The sequence below is a fragment of the Protopterus annectens genome, chromosome 13.part0, assembly GCF_019279795.1.
Source record: "Protopterus annectens isolate FY-2018-M chromosome 13.part0, PAN1.0, whole genome shotgun sequence".
Taxonomy (NCBI): Eukaryota; Metazoa; Chordata; order Ceratodontiformes; family Protopteridae; genus Protopterus; species Protopterus annectens.
This window is the reverse complement of record NC_056747.1, coordinates 8,393,171-8,415,644: the sequence shown is the minus strand read 5'-3', so window position 1 is coordinate 8,415,644 and position 22,474 is coordinate 8,393,171. Positions and strand designations below refer to the sequence as shown.

At 37.7% G+C, this 22,474-nt stretch overlaps 1 protein-coding gene across 2 annotated transcripts in view; it reads right to left on the bottom strand.

The window, feature by feature from the left end:
• The window catches only part of MAP2K2 (mitogen-activated protein kinase kinase 2), a 1,901,538-nt gene extending 1,880,912 nt beyond the window's left edge, over positions 1 to 20,626 (bottom strand). For both annotated transcript variants that reach the window (XM_044055499.1, XM_044055501.1), the window contains exon 1: positions 20,209 to 20,626. In XM_044055499.1, coding sequence (XP_043911434.1) covers positions 20,209 to 20,300 — 92 coding nt within the window. In that variant the 5' untranslated portion in view covers positions 20,301 to 20,626. The remainder of the gene's footprint in view (positions 1 to 20,208) is intronic.
• Between the last annotated feature and the right edge of the window lie 1,848 nt (positions 20,627 to 22,474).

The following is a 22,474-nucleotide window of genomic DNA, read 5'->3' as shown; positions in this document are numbered from 1 at the left end:
ATCAGCTAATCTTAATCCCTTAAAAGACAGAAGTCTTGCTTTTTCTACCTAAAGTCCTTAACCACCTTAAACTCTCTATCTCTGTCTCATCCCTTAACAAAACTCTCATCACAGTAGAATCTCATACTAAGATTTTGGGGGTCACAATGGATGACCAACTCACATTTGACCTTCATGTCCCCAACTGCATCAAGAAAACCCATCAAAAACTTGGCCTGCTCTAGAAAAACAAAAAAATTCTTAACAAACGAGGCTAAACTCTCTCTTTCTAATGCCTACCTACTCCCTAGTCTCTTCTGTGGCTCACAAATCCTTACCAACCTACAGACCTCTCTCAACAAAACTAGAGAGCACTTATAATAAAGTCAACAGATATGCAACTAAACAAACCTTTAAATCTCGCCACTGTCTCTCAGCACATTAAACTGGTTAGAATTTCTCCACCAACTACTACTCTTCCAGCTTCAGATCATATATTCCATTCTGTATAAGCCATCCTTTTGTCCTGTTACCTCTCACTTGTCTCCTTCTACAACTCCTACCAGGGGTCTCAGAAGCTCGGATCAAAGTCTATTACAAATTTACACACCAAAACCTTCAACAGGACACAATCTGAACAGTCACTTCCCCTCCCTCTCTTGGAAAAAGTTCCCCTTTATAGTAGAAGTATAAACCACAGTCATCAATTCAAAATTGCTCTCAAAAACTTTCTAAGCAACACCGGGCCTTGCCACTGTGAACACCCTCCCTGATCTTACCACAGCCTCTCTGGCAAACTGCCATCATGCCTACTTTATCACTCCTGACTGCTAAATCTAAATCCTGCGACACTTCTTTTACTGCATATAACACACTTCAATCGTACTTTTTCTAAATGCTTTTGGTATACTTCAGGTCACTACCTGCATATATCAAGTCTCCAAAACTCTACTTCTGATATGATTAATGCCTCTGTCTTGTAAATGTCTGATACTAACTGCATTAATTGCTCATTCAAATCCACTTGGTGCAAACCACTGCTTTTACATGCATTCTTATTTGGTAATTAGAGATTTATGATTCTAGTTATTGTACTACTTCAACGTTTTCTTTTATTATAATTATTTATTTTTTACTATTTTACTGTGCATAATTGTGGAGCTTTTCTACCCAGGCCTCCTCTGAAAAAGGGCAACAGCTCAGTCAGGCTATCCTAGTCAACAAGTGTCAAATAAATAAGTTAATAAATTTACATTTAAAGCCATTAGCAAACAAAATAAGGGACTCAGAAATTCAAGAAATAATTGCTATAGTAATCAAGAAAAGTTGGAGTTATCTGCAGACAATATTATTTTGTACTTGATAAAAACAGAAAATGACATCTCAGTGTTGTGGAACATTTTGTGATAAATTTTCATTACTTTTATATCCCACAAAATGTGAAAGTAAGTGCACAGCTATAAACTATATACCCGCACATGCATTGGTTCAACAATGCTCATATTTATGGGGACAAGATAACAGCTATAAACTATATACCCGCACATGCATTGGTTCAACAAAGCTCATATTTATGGGGACAAGACAACAATGCTCATATTTATGGGGACAAGATAACAGCTATAAACTATATACCCGCACATGCATTGGTTCAACAATGCTCATATTTATGGGGACAAGATAACAGCTATAAACTATATACCTGCACATGCATTGATTCAACAATGCTCATATTTATGGGGACAAGATAACAGCTATAAACTATATACCCGCACATGCATTGGTTCAACAATGCTCATATTTATGGGGACAAGATAACAGCTATAAAACTATATACCCGCACATGCATTGGTTCAACAATGCTCATATTTATGGGGACAAGACAACAATGCTCATATTTATGGGGACAAGATAACAGCTATAAACTATATACCCGCACATGCATTGGTTCAACAATGCTCATATTTATGGGGACAACCTTTACCTCTCAGCACCACCCTTCTTTAAATAAGAGAACTAATTTACCTGATAAAGGGAACAACTAGGTCATGGACAATCCGACTCTTTTTGTCACTAATTCTACTGATACTACTCAAACTGTTCCCAGTTGGGGCGAGATGTCACAACATGACAATATGACTGGTCACTATTATTGGTGATCCCATGATCCTAATTTTTTAGGAGCAAGACAAAAACAGCAGACAGGTCATTTCAATCAGAAGAAGAAACAGAAGTACAGATACGTTGTGATTCAAGTTTCAACTCTAGTACTTTTGAAAATGTAACTGATCGATCTTTGTTATCTGAAGCTCACGCTTCTCCTTCCACACCTGTTCGTGCTAGTTTACCTTTTGTGACGAACCTTTGTGATGTTGTTGACTACAATGTTTCAGCTGAGGACATTTATGTTGTACCACCGAGTAACCCGATCATTCTTAATGTGAGTGGTGACGTTTAGAGTGTATAACTTTTCTTCAGTTGATATTTCACCTGACTTGGTTGAGTTGTTATCTAAGGGCCACACATGTTCCACCCCAGAAATTAGATGTAGTTAAAACTATTATTGACTTAAAAGCTGTTTATCAGAAAACTTAACCTCAATTTAATGATGGGTAACATGAATACATTTGACACTAATAATTTTAGGATCCCCAGTGTTTTCAACCCTCCGCTACACCCCTTGTTACATATTTTTGAACTTATTTGTGAACTGGACATTCGTAATATGTTCCACTCAGGGCGGTATGTAGGTTTTTATGGTAACAACTTTAAGGTGGAAAAGGAAGGTCTTGACTTCATTAAATTAAATGACATTAGGTGTTGTAAACCAGACAAGGGCGGTGGAGTAGTTGTATTTGATAATACTGACTATAGTGCAAGGATGCTTCAGTTATTGAACTCAGCCTCTTATGTTGTTAGTTCAAGATCTGAAGTTAATAATGCTTACCACATTATTAAAAACTCTATTGAGGATATGTTTATTGAGGGTCGAATTTCTCAGAATATTTACAACTTTATGTCAACATCATATCCAAAATTTCCTTGTCTATTTGGTATACCTAAAATACACAAGGATTTGACTAATCCCCCCTATCTCCCACCTACCCTTGTGCCAAAGTTGTGGATTCCATTCTTCAGAAATATTTAGTTAATTTGAATCAAATTTGTAAGGACTCTTGGATGTTCTTGGATAAAATTAATAACTTAGAGGTTAATTCTAGATAACTATTGACGTTAAAGACCTCTACACGTGTATTCCACACGAAATTGCTCTCGAGTGGGTTGTTGAAATGTTAAAACTTCAAGGCAGCACTAGTAACGAGTTGGAGTTAGTCCAGGAATTGTTGGATATTATTCTCGACAACAACTATTTCATGTTTGAAGGTGATTTTTACCTTCAAAAGGTCGGTGTAGCTATGGGCTCCCCTTGTGGTGCCAGTGTAGCCAATATGGTTATAGCCCACTGGGAACATCTTTTTGTTTTTAACAATTGTGAATTCAAGGACAAGTTAATATTCTACACCCGCTACCTGGATGATATTTTCATTTTACTTGATGGTGACAGTTCTGTTAGCGAATCAGTGGTTGAGTACTTTAATAGGACTACCCATTTCTTGAAGTTCACTTACACTTTTAACATGGAATCTATAGCTTACTTGGACATTCTTTTGTCTAAGGATTACTCTACACAAAAACTTACAGCTAATATTTTTAGAAAGAACACATACTCCAACTCATTTTTACATTTTTCTAGCTGCCACCCACTGCATCAAAAACGGGCTATTGTAAAAGGTCAATTGGTCAAGGCAGCCGGTATCATCACATTAGATAAGGAGTTCCATGCTGAATGTATTAATTTGAGAGGATTGTTTGTTCATCGTGGGTACCCTGAACATATGGTCGATGAAATTATTGAAGAGGTTTTAAGTAAACGTCAGAGACACTTTTATAAACCACTATTAAATAATGGTTTTGAAACATGTAGTGAAGTAGTCAATACTTGTTTAACGTCACCCGAAGTCCCTGTTGACCCCCAATTGACTAACACATTAGGGGCCACTTTTGTAACAACTTTTAATCTTAACAGTAAAGACTGTTTCCAGATTTTGACAAAAAACTGGGCAATTTTTAAGAATGATAACAGTTTATACCAAAATGTAGGTGAACGACCAGTGGTTGTATACAAAAGGGGTAAGAACCTTAAGGCCTACTATGAACATCATTTAAATTCAAGTGTAAGGACAGTAGGCATGTATAAATGCCAGGCTTGTAATTATTGTTAGTACATTACTGAATCTAATAGATTTACAGTTCATAATCAACAATACAATCTGAAATTGAGAGTAAACTGTAATTCTAAAATGGTAGTGTATTTAGCTCAGTGCCAATCATGTTCGGCCTTCTAGGTTGGTAAAACTGAGAGAAGGCTGCGTGACCGTATGTATGAGCACATCTATGCTATCAGAAAGCACAGACCCGAAAACACACTGGCAAAACATAAATTTACAATATTCTAATCACACTTTTAAATTTATGGTGATTGATCAAATTTGGCCCTGAGTTACTTAGATTAGAAGAACTTGAGCTTCGTTGGCAGATCAAATTGAATGCGTACAACACACCTGGTTTGAACGAGGGCTGCTCGATCAGTAGCATCCTTAAAATCAAAAGTCTTAAAAGATGATTTTTCTTATTGATTTTATGACTTATTTGAATATTCACACTTTTTATATAATGTGTTTTATAGTACAACCAATGTGGTTTATTTATATGCATTTTAGACTAGCAATTATGCTCAGTTTTATTAATTGACAGAGTGGTGTTTTTTAGGTGATGTGTTTATTTCTTTAAATGATTTGCCTGAATTAATGATTAGTTAATTGTTATCTTATTTAATGACTGTTCCACGTGGTTTTTTATGTCTGAAGAAGTTCGTCATTTTTACAAACGAAAAGCGCTTAACATTAAATTTCTTGGTGCCGTCCTGCGGTCTTTCTTTGGTTTTTCGTGCACTATTTATGGGGACAAGATAAAATGAAGTATTTAGGAGTATGGATTTAAAAAGATTCTGTTATAGCAGCCAAGGATATGTGGGAAGAGACTAAAAAAATTATACAAAAAAGGAGAAACTGGAAGCTTGTTTATGGTTATAGATAGCAAGATAAAAGCAGCAAAAATTATTTCAGTCCATTTAGTTTTATATACAGATCAGGCATACTTGTATCAACCAGAGAAGAAGTTGTGCACAACAATTAATAAAGAGTTGAAGGCATTTAACTGGGAGGGGAAGAGGACGAGGATCAAGTGAAATAAGCTGATCCTTGCAATAGGACACAGCGTTTTAGGATTACCGGACTTGGAGATATTTTAGAGCCACACAGTTAAGGCGCATATACATAACAAAAGCAGAAAGGTATAGTTCAAAGTGGAAAGGGATGATGATAAAGCAGCAAGGGAAATTCAAGAAATGAAGAGAAAGTGTGAATTTGGATGCAGATCTTTAAGGAAAATAAAAAAAAAAAAGCAAACAGTCATACAGAATATATTCATAAAGTACAACATGTATTCTAAAGAACTAAACCAACATAAGAATGGAGAAAAGTTATTTTGCTGACTGTAATTAGGGGCACAGGGACTATGCTCGAAGGAGCCAAGGTATTGGGAGCAAATAACTATAGAGGGAAAGATAATATAATGGGAAGAGGCCGAGAAGACATTTAAGAGAAAGGGATAAGGGAATCTTAAATGAGGACCTGCTCTGGTAGTCTTTTAGTTGAATCTAGAACAGAAGCTGCTGTTAAAAAAGGGATAATTAGTATGGCATATAAAATACTGTACAATAACTACAGCAACAAATCACAGCAGTTTAGAAAAAAACTGGGAAGATGAGATAATTCACAAAGAAACAATGGGAGGGCATATGGCTGCGCTCAAATATGCATCAAAGTTTGGAAGTTTTAAGATTTTAGCATGGAAGTGCTTGCACAGGTGTTTTATACCCCAAACAAACTCAAAAGCAGTTTGCATCAGATAGATACCAAATGTTGGCAGCGTCATGGGAAAGAAAGAGATAACTGGGAACATATGTTTTGGAAGCATAATGAATCAGCAGACTTTACAAATTCCACAGCACTCTGTCAGAAATAGTGGGTGAGGAAGTGGGTGTAACTAACAAAATTATTTTTTGAGCTGGGATGCAGGATCTGAATTACCTAGATGCAGAAAGACCTTACTACATTTAATTTTGGTGGCTGCCAAAAAGGTGATTACTAGAAAATGGAAATTAAAATCTAAACCAACTGTATTTGAAGTACTGAATACTGTATAAGATATAAAATAACTGGAAGCAGGATTTTTAGGAAAAGGGTAGAAGCAGATTACATAGAAAAAACTATGGAAACAATATGTGCAGAGTAATGTTTTGGAGGAGGAGTGAGGAAAGGCAAAAACTGAGCAATGTATGTAATGTTGGATTTAGGATAGTTATACAAAAGAATACATGTGATAAATAATGTTTATAAATGGGCAAATGTTAATATGTTTTTTCTGATAAATTTATGTTTGACTATGTATTAAGTGATAATTCAATAAAAGTATTTAAAAAACAGGATCATTTATATTTCATTTGTATATATAATAGATGCGAGTGTCTACATTTATACATTTCAGTGGCTATATAAAAAGTGTACACACCTGTTAAAATGCCAGGTTTTGTGATATAAAAAATGAGACCACAATAAAGTCATTTCAAAACTTTTCCCACCTTTAATGTGACTTATAACCTGTACAATTCAACTGAAAATTAATGGGGAAAAATATAAAAAATAAAAACCTTGAATAAGTGTGCACACCCTTAAACTAACACTTTGTTGTGTGTGGACACCCTTAAACTAATACTTTGTTGAAGCACCTTTTGATTTAAATTACAGCATTCAGTCTTATTGGGTAGGAGTTGCATCTTAACCTGGCAATATTGGTCCACTCTTCATTGTAAAAGCGCTCCAAATCTGTCCGATTGTGAGAGAATCTCTTGTGCACAGCCCTCTTCAGGTCACCTCACAGATTTTCTATTGGATTTAGGTCTGAGCTTTGGCTGGGCCATTCCAAAACTTTAATTTTCTTCTGGTGAAGCCATTCTTTTTTTTTATGTGGATGTATGCTTGGGGTCATTGTTGTGCTGAAAGGTGAAATTCCTCTTCATATTCAGCTCTCTAGCAGACACCTGAAGGCTTTGGGCCAAAAGTAACTGGTATATGGAACTATTCATAATTCTCTCCACCTTAACTAAAAGCCCCAGTTCCAGCTGAAGAAAAGCAACCCCAAAGCATGATACTGCCACCACCATGCTTCACCGTGGGGATGGTGTTCTTTGGTGATGCAAACTGTTTTTTCTGCGTCAAACTTACGTTTTGCAATTGTGGCCAAAAAGTTCAACCTTGGTCTCATGAGATCATAACTCATTTTCCCCACATGCTTTTGGGAGACTTGATGCATTGCTTTGCAATTTTTAGCCAGGCCTGGATGTTTTTCTGTGTAAGAAAAGGCTTCAGTCTTGCGACCCTACCCCATAGTCCAGATATATGGAGAATATGGGAGATTATTGTCACATGTAGTACACAACCAGTACCTTCCCAGAAATTCCTGCTACTCCTTCAGTGTTGCTGTATGTCTCTTGGCAACCTCCTTGACCAGTTTTCGGCTTGTCTTTTCATCAATTTTGGAGGGACGTCCAGTTCTTTGCAATGTCACTATTGTCCCATATTTTCTCCACTTTTTAGGACTGTCTTCACTGTGTTTCACGGCATATCCAATGCTGTGAAAAATTTTTTGCACCCTTCTCCTGAATGATACCTTTGAACAATGAGATCCCTTTGATGCTCTGTGAGCTCTCTGTGAACCATGGCTTTTGCTGTAGCAGGCAACTGAGTAAATGTCAGGAAAATCCTGCTAGGACAGTTTAACTTTATTTGGGGTTAATCAGTCACTTTAATTGATGGCAGGTATGTACCAAAGACTGAATGCTGTAATTAAATGAAAAGGTGCTTCAACAAAGTATTACTTTAAGGGTGTGCACACTTGTGCAACCAGCATACAATACTTTTTTTTTTTTTATTTTTTTACATTTTTCCCCTAACAGATCTTTCAACTGAATTGTACAGGTTAAAGGTCACATTACAAGTCTTTCAGCTTTTCCCGGTTAGGGGTCGCCACAGCGGAACTCCCGTCCGCTAATGATTGGCAGTGGATTTTTACGGTGCCGAGTTGCCAGCCAGATCCTTCAAAGAAGGCACACCCATTCACGCACGCACCTACCTGCATGTCTTTAACGTCACTCGACCATGGGGAGGACATTAAAGGTGGGAAAAGTTTTGAAATGATTTATTGTGGTCTTATTTTTTTATATCACAAAAAGCTGGCATTTTAACAGGGGTGTGTACACTTTTTATATCCACTGTATTACAAATTTAAAGATATAAAACTTTTTTTTAAGCAAAAAGGTTTGAGAAGAGAAAATGAAGACATGGTAGTTGTTTCTTGCATTGTTAGAATTACTAGCTTTTATTTACAGAAAAGCAGCATACGGGTGCAGGCAATTAATCATGCGATGTCTAAACAACGTAAGTAGCTTTCAGAGGTATACAGACAAGCAGTTCAGGGAAAACCAATTCGGAAAGTGAATAATTATACAAATATGTAATTGTGCACGGTTATCTTAAAATTCATTAAGGACAGGAAGTGAACTATTGAAAGCATGCACATGTTTACATTTGGGAATGTAAACATAGATCAGAACAGATAGCAATCTATGCATGTGGGAGCACATACTCAATGTTTAACCTTAACTTTATAACAGGTAATGGCCTCTACATGAAGTTGTCAATTCAGTGCAACTGCTGTTATTTGGGGGGGGGGGGGGGTAGACTTCCTTTTTGAAAAACGTATGCAGTTTTCTGCGACTGGCTGCAAGTTAAAGAGAATTTTTTTCTGAGAATGAACTTATTTTTTATGTTTTTATTGAAGCAGAGAGACGGAAAATGTGCACAATTTCCTCTAAGTAGACACCTTTTCTAAACAGTTCTTTTATTACCTGCTGTTGTGAATACTTTTCATTATAATAGTTACTATTTGTTCTAAAAACATGTTTTTTGTTTAGAATGGTTATATATTTTTAAATGTTAATATGATAAAAAATTGGGGGAGAGAGAGAGATAAAAAAAAGGAAAATGTGCAGGAGTTCAGATGAGGAGGAGAAGCAAATAATACATACAAGCTCAGCCTGTGAATCACTGGTGTTTGCAAGTAACCAAATATATGAAGTACGTGTAGAATAGGACAACGAATAGTTTTGTCACAATCACTGCTTTGTCAATATTAACATGAACATTAACAGAAAAAAAAAACAAAGTTATTAAGAAGTGTAGGGTACAAAGAGCAATGTTACAGAAGAATCATTTGAAAAGACATGAGTAAGCACGTGAATTTGAAAAAGGATTTCTGAGAGGACATTCAGTACAATGTCAGGTACAAAGGAAAAAGGAAGTAATAATGCAGGTTGAGAGAGGATCTTGAATAGCGACAGAAGAAGCGGGAAAAAAAAAAACGAAAGGACAATAATGGTACATTTCGGGTAGTAAAGGTTACTGGCAGTGGCAGCAGGCCAGCATCAATTTCTATTCTACATGTAACTAATATTACGGAGTTTAAGAGAATTAGGATATAAAATCAGATGAGACTGACATTTATAGGTGGGGACTGGGGACAGATTTGCAATAGTCCTTACTGTAGGGGGACCTAGAAAAGAAAATACAGCAAAACAGGATGGATTTCTGAAATATGAGAATATTTGAATTAAGGAGGCAGAATAAGCAATTACTTCTCCAACACTTGACAACTGGTCTAAACTGGATAGAAAGTCTAATACAAATCAAAACTCAAAGCCACTCAATAAATGTTGGAGTAATACAAAATAAAATACTCTACTAAAATAAATAAAACTCCAATCAACATGGCTGAAAATGAACTCTAAAAATGTTAATAAAACAGAAAATAAAAGGTAAGCGCTTTCAGATAATTAATCTGCTTCTTCAGACCATATAAAAAACACTAAAGGAAGAGCATTTAAAAATCTAACAAGATCCAGTCATTAAAACACATGCAGTCAGTTGACTCATGAATGAATCAACCAATCAAATGTTCACTAGGGGCCAAGCTCCCAGAAGAGTAATTTAATGACATGGGGGGTGAGATATCAACACCGGCTTCAATGAAATTGTCCCATTCAATCCTGGTGGAAGGCGTGCTGTAAAAGTAGTATCCAACGTAGCTCATGGCATTATGTTATATTATTCTGATCTCCACCACGCACATTCATTGAAGTCATTTCCAGTACAAAAAATTTGAACAAGTGATCACTACCTCGTTCCAATACATGCTTGGCCAGGGGGTTACTTTCTTTTTATTTATATCATTTATATACTCCTCAATTTTGGTTCTACAAATTTCAGAAGTAAAATCTGTATGCAGCTCCTTTAATAAAGCCTTAATGTCTCTAAGCAGCAATATTTCATCAGGGCGAATAAAGTGTATCATAAGTTTCAAATAATCAAAACTAATGCTGGCATATTTAAGATGCGTAATCCATGAGGTATGACTTTATGGTAAACACAGGCTTCAAAATGTAAGCGCTGCCACTGCAGCCATTTGTATTTAAACATATTTTCAAGTTCTCTTAATTTAGTAAAACAAAAGTAGCATTACATGTATCTGTATCACACCTGTGTATCAGTCACATCCAACACAGATGACAGCAACGGATTTGCTTCTAATAACACCAGCCGATCCAACTGCTCATTAAAGCCATTATGGTTGTAATCAAATTCTATGTCACACGATTTGGTCGTATTTTCAGACCTAGTGTGAAATACACAGCGACCTAGGCATAATTGTTTATATGTATTTATTTATGTACAATTGTTTGATTAAGAATAAATTTGTATTGATTGCATGTCAATTAATGTCATCAACATTGCATGACTTATTTCTCAAGGCGGGAGGATGTAGAATAGTGTGTGTCTGTTGTACCTTTAAAGAAGCATTTCAAGGTCGGCATGTTGTGCATATAAATAGCCAGCATGTGCTAGCTTCAGTGCCATTTTGAGAGCGCAGCCAGAGAGTGAGCATGTACGAGTGTAATATCTAATTTGTTTATAAGTTGATCCAAGTTAAGCCTCAATCATGATGAGTTTTGTACATAATAAAGCTGCTTGAACAGAACCCACAAAGACTCATCTATTTTATCCTAACAAGACAAATGACATACCTGTTACTACATAAATATGTACAAATATGTCTGCATGGTAATACATTGTACAGACAACATAAGTGTCGGATTTTGGATTTACACAGTTACCAAAACAAAAAATGATTCGAACCCCAACCTCCCCATAAGGTAAGCCATGGGCTGTGTGACATATTTAGTAGCAGTGTCAGTGGTGCAACAAGTAGCACACTCATCTTTGGTGTAGAAGCCTGCAGGTTCTATCGCCACCCATGGTGCACTGCAGCATAAGAGAGGATGCCGCACTCCTAAACGTGCCATTTTTGGATGAGTGATTAAACTGAGGTTCCGTCTGCTTGAGTTGGTCATATTTCAGCTGGATATAAAAGCGTCCATGGCATGTAATGAAAAGAGTTGGGGAAAATCCCCAATGCCTTACCCAAATTTCCCCTAGCAGTATAAATACCACTTCAGGTCTAGCCTGAAAAGAGGCTACTAGCCTAGAGGAACTAACCCATTCAACAATGGATATAGAGAGAGATAGATAAATAAAGACTACACCAAGCCTTGTGGGACTAACCCAGCCCAAAACGGACAAATAGATCGATAGATAAATAAGAGACTGCTAAACGTTGTGGGAATAACCTGGTCCAAAGGTGTTCTCCGTTTGACGTACAAAGCCATGCCCAAACCAGCCCTACTTGAAATGCTATACCTAAAGAAATCCCAATCCCCCGTGCCACACGCTCCAGAGATCACAACCTCATTACCTCCAAGATCACAACCTCATTACCACAATTAACAGAACATGCTGGAGGGATAGGTTCATTTCCCAAAGACTCCCATTCATGTCAAGCAGAGCACCTTGCTGGCCCTCTTCAAGAGAAATCTTGATGAGTGGATGGGTAACAGAAAGTTCACCCCAGGGATCACTCCAGTTGCACTACTGGATAGGTGCACTGTGAACTACCATCAGGTGGCATGGTGCCTGGACAATTTTTTTGGGCTAGGCTTGTAAAGGCTCCAGGGCCAATTGCCTAGTACACAGCTATGAACAATGGCTACATAGACATATGGATATGTAGACAAATAAAAACTAGACTAACCCAGTCTACAACAGATACATAGGTAGATTAATGAAGACTATACTAAGTCTTGTGGCACTAACCTGGTGCGCAAAGGATACAAAGATGGATAGACAGACAAAACAAACAAATAAATAGGCTACACTATGCCTTGTGGGACTAACCCGATCCATAATGGAGACACAGGCAGATAGTTACACAAGACGACTCACTAAGCCTTGTGGGATTCTGACACACATAGCAGCAGGATGGGGCAGCACGTTTGTTCTTCACCGAAAGAAGGAAACACCCTGCAGAATCACAGTCCCAAAGCTAAATCCAAGTTTAAATACATGAAATAGCAGTTTGTGATCAACCATACTGAATATTCTATTTAGCTTTACTAATACCAATCAAGATTTTCAAAACTGGAATAATAATCCCTCTTTGCAGCAAAACAACATAAATGATGCTGTGAACAACTCCAGAGATCACATTAAAAAAATAAAGATGAAAATTAAAAAAAAAAAAAAAAAATTTCAGTAACCAAGCAGATTTCTGCTTTAAGATTTGAAAAAGATATCAAAAAACTTTAAGCTTCCGATATGGGGTGTTCTAGAGAGAGAAGACTTTCCCAGAACATGCAGGCAATACAACCTCTAAACTGGGGGATGCCATACAATGCACAACACGAATAAAACATTGTTTGGGTTTGCAAACTGTATTTCAAGATCCGATTACAAAGTGTTCTCACAAACTGTAAGCTCTTCTGACCAAATTAAATAGCACTATCAAAACTCTAGTATACAAGGTTTGCATTTAAAACAAAAAAGCAAAAAGATTTGTACACATCACACAATACATTCAGGAGACATGCACCAGTATCGTTTAAAACTTTATAACTACAGCAGTCAAAAGCCACAGATCCTACTTCTTCAGTCTTATTAATCAGCACTTCTTTCAGCAGCTCTCAATTTTTCATCTCTAAAACATGTAATACTACTACTCATAATGTTATTCATAATGTGGAACATGTACTAACAATATCAACTAGGAATCTCACAGTATTGTCAAAATAGTTACCTCATGCTTATAAAACAAACATTTTCAAAAATGAATTAATGGGTAGTAGCTAAAAAAATCTTAACACTGAATCTGTGCAGAACTTTTCAATGTGGAATAGCAAGGAGCACAGACTTTTATAAGACTCAGAATGAGGTACACTTAAATAGTATTCATCCCTGTCAGTGTAACTGCAAATTGAAGATTCAACTCAATATCTGCAGTTTTAGCATACCTCTTCCAAGAGTACTTAAAAGACCAGTGTAAATTAGAAATTAAAAACAAGTTTATCTTGATCTTTTATTAAACACCCTGGCAGGACTATAAATAACAGTAATGTTTATTTCCATTTAACTCCAAATTACCTGAAAGGAGAAGACATACTGATATGATTTATTTACTGAGCCAACTTTTCTCCCTCCCATTACACACCCATCTTATGAAGATGAGTATAATGCCTCTCTCTCATGCAAGTTCTTCTTTACATTTAGTAACTGCATTTATCAGAACTACTGTTCACTTTTAGTGACTTCTTACAGTGACACACACTTTGTTGTGTTTTTTCTGTGCGTTTCAACCTATAATAACCCCTTTATCCCTCTGTTGCAAAAAGTGCTTAAAGTACATCTTCAGCGGCAGTATCCTTCCGTCAGTGTAGTATCAATAACTTAGAGGTTGACAGGATAGGCCCTGTAAAAGAGTAAAGTGGGTTATCAGAAAATTGATGTATAGTTTCAGGTTTCTTATTAGGGTTTCTTATTATTTAAAGCACAACTCCACTGACAATGTATGAACAGTGTCTCCCCAAACACTCAATTTATGGCCCAGTTGGCAGTAAGGAATGAAGGACTGAAAGCATTTTGTTAAGTGGACTTTGCCTGTGCAAAAAAAAAAAAAAAAAAAACAAAAGAACTTTAAGCATGATGAACAGTAGTCAAGCAGACAAATTCATAAAAGTACTGCGCCACTTCATCCAAACCCAACGTTTTTTGTACCAAAGGAGGTGAATAACACTGTAATGCCACAGGAGAAATAAAAAAGGGAGGAATGGTTATATCATGTTTTACTTGTATGAGGCACTACAGGGATACTTTATAGGGAAGAAATATTCTGGGGGAAAAAAATCAACTGTTATGTTCAGGGTGCGATATGTTCAGGAAGATGCGTCCGTACCTAGTTCAAAGGTTGCAACAATTTCTTTAACATTATTTTTTGAGAGCAAAAGCCTCTTTGCTTCGGAAATTAAGCAGAGATTAAAATGAAAATTATGTCAGAAGACTGACTTTACATGCAATTTTTTTCAAGTACAGAAAACAGCACTACCAAGTGTCATCCTCCAGAAATACCGCTCTCCATCTCGCCAACCTTAGGTCAACGTCCAACAAGATTAAAAAAAAAAAAAAAAATAGCACAAAAGAATTTTACTATTTATTTATTGACGTTTGTTGACCGGGAAAGTCCACTGCATTAGAAGCCCATTTTCAGTGGAGGCCCGGGGAGAAAAGCTCCACAGTTTAAACAAATATAGCAGACAAAATATTGTACAATTAATTATACAAGCACAAGTACAAAGGCAAAGTACAGAGTTGAAAATAAATGCATATGGAATGGACAAATAATATACTTTCAGTCACAGAAATATTAATAGATTTTAGTAAGGTATGACATACTTTCAAACCATGTGATTGTAGTGAATGAGTTTAGTACAACGATACGCATCATTGGTGGGAGGAAATAATTCCATTCAGAAGAGGAGATTAATATCCGAGAGGGTAGAAAGCAGGTTCTGGGTATATTATGTTTTACGGTTAAGGGGGCTTACACTGCATTTCACATGTACAATTACGATTTTGTAAAAAGTGGGGATTTAGTGCAGCTTTAAAGGCCATTAGGGAGTCCAATTGAGTAAGAGATGAGAGGAGGCTATTCCATAGTTTGGTTATGTTGTAGGAATATAGGCATTGTCCTGTTCTCTCATTGGATTTAGCTACATTTAGAAGGGTTCTCTCCGAGGAGCAGAGGGTTTGTGTAGGGGTGTATGTGCTCAAGATGGATTGAAGAGCGAGGCAGCTATAGGGTTAGAAAATTAGTTTATGGGCAATTGTTAGTCGAGTAAAATGGAGATAGTGGTGGAATTCTAGCCAGGACAGGTTTAAGATAGTGTTGCAGTGGGGTGAGTGGTTAGACCATTTAGAGGTGAATTTTGCTATCTTATAGTAGCACGACTGCAGCTTAGTTACTGAGGGACATATGGAAGTTGGCGAAAATAGGGCTCCCATACATGAGGGATGGAATAAGCAGATTGTAACTAGTTTTATCTTAGTTTATCAAGATAGAGTTTGTGTTGGTATAATTTCCCCAGTTCGAAGTGGGTTTTCTTTGAGTGTGTGTTGTTCAAAGGAGAGTTTATTGTCAACAATAATTCCTAGAAGTTTTGTGTACTGTACCTGTTCAATTTCTGCTTTGTTACAGGAGAAAATCTTAAATTCTGTAGCCGGAGGTTTTGATGAGGAATACTAACATTTTAGTTTTTTGGGGTTAAGCATCAATTTGGCGTTGTTTAGCCAGGTTTATATGGAGGAGGCGGCATCTTGGGTGATTTTCTGGAGGTTAGAGAAATTACTGGAGGATGAGATGATAGTTGAATCATCGGCATTTTGAATTAATATGCTTTGTTGGGAGGCTTTATTTAGATCATTAATGAATATATTGAAGAGTAGTGGTCCCAAAATGGACCCTTGGGGGACACCTGTGTTCCTTGCTAGGTAATCTGATTGTTGGTTTTGCCATCTAACAAATCGCTGTCTATCATTTAGGTAAGAGGGAAAACAGGTCGTTACGCACAGAGAGCATCCACGTTTCTCTAAGTGTTGTAACAGCTTAGGGTGTGATACTGCATCAAAAGCTTTTGAAAGTCCAGAAGGAGTACTGAAGTCGACAGGCAAGCATCAAGAGCTTTATTCAATGTATCAGTACAGGAGAGTAAAGCTGTGGTCATACTAGGACCAGGGTGGAAGCCATGTTGAGTGGGAGCTAGAAAGTTGTTGTTGTTGAGGTGGTTTGGTAGTTGGGTTTGAATACATTTTCCAGGGGTTTTGATAGCGGGGAGAGAATGTAGATAGGCTGGCAGTGTGAGAGATCATGAGCCTTTGTGAAGTGGGGTTATAATGGACTTTTTCCATTGTTGGGGCACATAAGATTCAGAGACTGAATGATTGATAAGAATGCTAACAGGGTAAGCTATAGCTCTGGCTGCTAGATGCAAGTATTCTGGTGGCAACTTATCAGTGAAAAGTGAGCAGGGCTTTAATAGTAATTTTAGAATTAGGGATGTAGGCACGGGTTTTAGTGAGAAGGCTGGGTTGGGTGGAATGCTATTTATTGAGGTATTGCTACAGATTGGGCTGGTTTTTGAAGATCAGTCCGCGATTAGTTTTTGGATGGCATTGATGAAATGGGTATTAAATGTTTGTGCTATCTGGAGAGGGTTTTGTAGGGAGCGGGAGACGGATATTGAATGTTACCTGGATTAAGAAGGGAGGATACAGACTTCCAGAATTTTTGGGAGGAGAGTTTAGAGGAGAAGTTGCTTTTCTTAGAAGTTCTGCTAAGTTTTTTTGCAGCATTTCTAAGTTTTTTAAAGTTCTGTTCATTTTCTATAGTCCTACATTTTTTCCAAAATTTCCAGGCTTTGTCTTTAGACAGGAGGGTTTGTTTGGTATGCTTTATTAACCAGGGGGCATAGTTTGGTTTTGTGCGTTTAGTACGAAAAGGTGCTAGGCTATTTAGGGTGTTAAGAAAGATGTTTTTAAAATATTGCACAGCATCATCCAGTGGCAGTGATTTTAATGGGGACCATTTTGAGCTTGAAGGGTAGTTATGAATGTATTTTGGTTAAAGTGGGTGAGATTCCTGATAGATTTGTATGTGAGGGGTTTAAGGATGTGTAGATGGGTTTGGTGGGTGCATGCAGGTAGGTGGTCACTAAGGGTGTTAGGGAGGGTACCAGTATTGGTGTAGTAGTGGGGGTGGGATACTATAATCCAATCTAATACAACTCCAGTCTGGATGTTTAATGCACATGTAGGCTCTATGATAAGTTGAGGGAAACTATGGAGATTAATGCTAGTGTTAGGAACTTTGGAGGTTAAGTTTTGCCAATTGATGTTAGTTTCTTGGGGGATAGTGTGGTTAATCCAACCTAGAAAGTCTTCTAACTGGGAAATGTTTTGACCAGAGGGAATATAGAAGGTGACAATACAGAGCTGTTTGTTAGGGTTTATACGAAGCAATGCCATTAGGATTTCCAGACAATCGAAAGTGGGGACTACATTTGGATGCATATTTATTAAGGAGTATCTATAGATTAGGGCTACACCCCTTCCTTTTTTATGGAGCCTATCATTACAAAGAATTCTGTAGCCTGGCAGAAGGATTTCAGAGTCAGATATAGGAGCCAGGTGTCAGTTATTGCTACTATGTCTGAAGAGTGGTGACACAGAGCCAAGACTGGAATTCAGTAATTTTGTTGCAGAGGCTTTGTGCACTGATAATTACAAAGTATAAATCATGGGCTTTTAGGGTGTGGGTAGTTTTAAGTAGGCTCTCTGGTCCAGGATTTGGGTGAACATCTCCACACTGAGATAATATACTAGGAGAAGATGTAGTAGGGTATATGGCCGATGAGTTTTTAATGATGGTAATTGTGGGTAGTGCTGTGTTAATTTCACTGAGTGTTGCTTACTAATAAGGATGGTGATATGTTGGAGTAACTATCAAGGTTAACTTGTAAAGGAGTGAATAAGGATGGCGATATGTTGGAGTAACTATCAAGGTTAACTTGTAAAGGAGTGGTTAGTGTTGTAGATTTTAGAGGAGATGTATTTATTCTAGAGTGAGCAGTGGTGGAGAGAGATAATTGTAGTAGTAAAGTAGTAAGTACAAGTAAGATTGATAGAAGGCATGATATGTGGTACATAGCTGATTAAGGAAGATGTGAGAGTGTATGATATGCTAAAATAGGTGGTGGGAAGTGTAGAGTAGTTGGAGAGGGAGAGGCTGGATAGGGGAAGGGGACTGTAAGGATGTAGGGAAATGTACTGGTCTGGGAGCTAGAGGAAGTATAAATCTAGTGGAAGTGGGGGTAGGGAAGGAGAACGGAGTGAAGCGGAGGGTGAATGGAGCAGGTTGCACCCGGTTTCAAGTGTGGCAAGCGAAAAAAAAAAAAAAAAAAAAACAACAACTATCTCCATGAGCCAGCAGGCTGAGGTAGGAGAACAATAGTTATGGACGATTTGAAATTACAAGCTCAATATAATGTTCTCAAAAAGTACAATTTTAAAGGCTATGATAGCACACTGTGCAAAAGCAAACTTAGGAGGGACTGTAAGCACTAGGGAGGCGTAGAGTGGGGTAAGAATCTTATAGATTAGGAAACCAACAGATTAGTAGAAAAAGTGGGAGGATGGCCTTTCAGAGGTTCTATAGCGGCGTGCTCCTGGAGAAAATTAAACAGCAGCAAAAAGTAGTAAAGCTGCAGTACAAGCTATAGCATACAATTACTAAATCTTGTGAGGACAGGGCTGTTTGGATTCCTGCTTGATTGCTTTGGCCCGTACACTCTTGGTGGTGGGTTTTGGACAATATTTGGGTAAAAGCTAAAATGGGATAGAAATAGAAAGATATTAAGCAAGGGTAAGGAATAAGTAGAGCAGCAGCGCATATAGCTATTACAGACTTAGCAAACACCACTAGCGTTAAAACTGTACAGGAATATAGATCAGCTAGCAATATTACAGGACAACTTTCAGAACATCAGAGTCAAAAAGCCTCATTGCATTTGTACATTGAAAAGCAGGCAAAAATGCAAATAACAGATGACATTGATTGAAAGGCAGGTACAACAGCAAATAGAATGTACAGTTTAACAGTCAATGCATCAGTTTCAATATGAGCAATAAAATGCTTTCTTGCTTAGCAGTTGTAATAGAGATATGCAAAAAGTGTATCTAAAAATACTGCTCATTTAGTTACTTAAATAAACAATACAAAGTCAATCACATTTCTACCAGAGTTTTGCAGAGTCCTAATCATCTACAAAAGGTCTGCTATAACTATCTCTAGTGGCAGGCTATGGTAGCAACAACATACAAGATACAAATAGTTGCTAATAATACTAGTTAGAATTACAAGTATGGTACTAACATATTCCAAAACACTGGCAAATGTTTGCTGGCATGCTTGAGGCAATGTAAATAGCTTTCAGGCAGCCTATTATGTATAAAACTAAAAAAGCGTATCTACTTTGCACATTATTGTCTAGCTTCACTTAAAAACTGAAGTGGCACAGACTTCTGCGGAACCAGTCCCTCTCTCTCTCGGCAAAGTATCATCAAAGCAAATAGCAGATTTATTACATAAACTTTGTTTCATCTTAGTCACTGCAACTACTTTGGCATTCACATTTAATGCCCTCCCTCTCAGTAAGGCTTTCTAGGAGGGCAGAAACCACATACAGGATTTCCTGTAAACCCGAGGAAATACTATCAATCCATTAGTGTTGGTTTACTGAATGCTCACAATAAATCTACATACAGGTGACATTCAGATAGAACGTTTTCAAAAACTGCAACTTTAGATATACATAATCAGAAATTATTAAAATGCAACCAATACTACATGTAATTCTCAACAGAATATGTAAGGTGTACATTTTGCACATGAATTCTCCACTAACCAAGATAGGTATGAGCAGCTTTTCTTCATGCAGAAGACGTCAGGCTGTTAATGACACGTACATTTTCACAAAGACATAGAAACACTTACTCTGACGAACTGTCAGTAGTAACTGGAGGTCCTTCGCTTGCACTGGGGTTTATGTTCAAAGCAGGAGGCGCTAGCTTCCGTTTGGCAGGCATCTTCCTGGTGTAAATGAACTACCTCTGCACGATAACCCCTTTCTGTTTAACCACTCACTTTTCCCGTATACAACTCCGTAATCCAGACCAGAACCTTGTAGCAACCGCAAATGTCTTTCCTAAATAGGACCCCTGAATGGAATCAACCATTTACTTCACTATTTACAAAAATAAATGCAAACGTACAACTCGTATATTATAAGGCCATGGTTACTTAAGGTATGTAGCCAGGCACTGTGCGGAAGTAGCGTAACCGCGAGTTACGGCGAGAAAAGAGTCTGAGGTAACCAGGGAGGCGCGTGCGTTGTAGGTAGCGGGCTCACTTCCCTGTGTTGTGAGGTAACTTATGCTGGGTTTGGGATAAACGTTTCGTGTAAAGGAGGGAATTTTAAATGTGACTGAGCAACAGAGTTTTAGTATTAGTGGCGCAGTTTTAAGCTTAGAGAAGGAGTTTTAAGGTTAACGTTAGTAACCACCAGCTTGGTTCCTAAGAGAAAGAAAAAGTTCAGAATATGCCTCTCAACTTCTTAAGTTAAGAAATTTGAAAAAAGCCATAAAGAATGCGGGTCGAGGGCTCAAGAATAGGGACACTTTTTAAATATTTATCTTACAAACTTAGAAAGTTGATAGAATAACAGCTTTTGCATCCGCATGAATTTTTCTGAAGGCCGTGAAGTCTGAAACTAATTATCTGTCATTATTTTCTGAATTCAACCCTCAGTGATTTGCCAGGAAAACACAATTTTATGAGAATAAATTAGGCAAAAATCTGGACATTCTGCGGAAATCTCTACACTTGAGTGGTATGGTTCAGAATGGTAACCAATCAGATTATGTTTTCTGTACTCATATTGGGTGACACGTTTGTACATTTCCATTCTTAAAGAACATAGGTAGTAGTTTCCAAGTCTTTGAGGATGGGAAGGAACACCATTTTGTCATATTAGGTCTACCTGATCTGCCTGCATATCACCAGATGCATGTCCTCAGTCTTTGCCTACCTTGTCATAACAAAAGGGATTTTCATAGACTTTTGTCTAATTCAACATTCTTTATAGGAGGGGTTCCATACTCCCCTTCACTGTATCGTTCAATGCTTTGCTAGTCATGGCATAACCCTAAACCTGCAAAAATGTATTGCAGTACAAGCATGAAGGGATAATACTAGACTCAAAAACAGGCAATCTTATCAATTCCCATGAACTAGAAATATGCCTGTGCCCTAGGGTAACTACAAGCTGCCTTGTCCACAAGGGACACAGGCAACAAGCCAGATATGAATTTGCAATTTCCCATACATTGGTCCAAACTGCATTTGAATCGGTTTAGAGAAAAGCTGTGCATCACATGAATGGTGAGTCAGTTCCAAAGAAGGAGTAATCTCTGAGATACATACCCATCCCTCCAACGCATTTTGTTTTTGTTACAAAGTTTAAAACCTGCTATCAGTTAATTCTAGTGCTGTTTGTTTTGAAAATGTGTAACAGATCCATCAGGCTGGATCAGAGAATGCCTTGTACATCAAGCATAGATTGCCCCTTAGTGGTCTGTAGCAGACAAGTAAAGGCCAGGGCTTTGGAGTTGGTCTGAATAGGACATGTTCTTTACACCCTGTATTCTTTAGGTAAGTAAACTCTGTGGCCACTCCTCCAGCTGTTGCAAATGCTTGGGCAGATACTTGCAGAAGGGTGCACTGTACTCAGTCTAATTAGAACTGAGTATAGAGGGTCTGTGATCTCATTAGATCTATGTGACACCCCTGCACTGGCCCAGTAATCAAGGAGCCTCAACCCTCACGACTAACACCCAATGAGGGACATGCACATTGGGAAGATGACAAGTACACATACAATAAAGTACAATTTCCCTTAAGAGCACACAAAGATCACAGTCAGTGTGGGGCTGGTTTCTCCCTCTTTCTCCGGATTCCCAATAAGACTCCCCACTGGCACAGCTATAGGTTTCAGATCTCAGCTGAGTGGTCAAGCCAAAACCTCCAGCACTCTCTCTGTCCAACCAGTGCTTCGTGTCACTGCCCAAGTACCTGACACACACTCACTTTGAGATATGATTTATATACAAATACACAGACACTCTTGGGGAAGGCTGGCACAGGTTTAATAGCTATGCCCCCCTTCTGAGCAGACTATAAGATAGTAATCTCTGCCACTAAC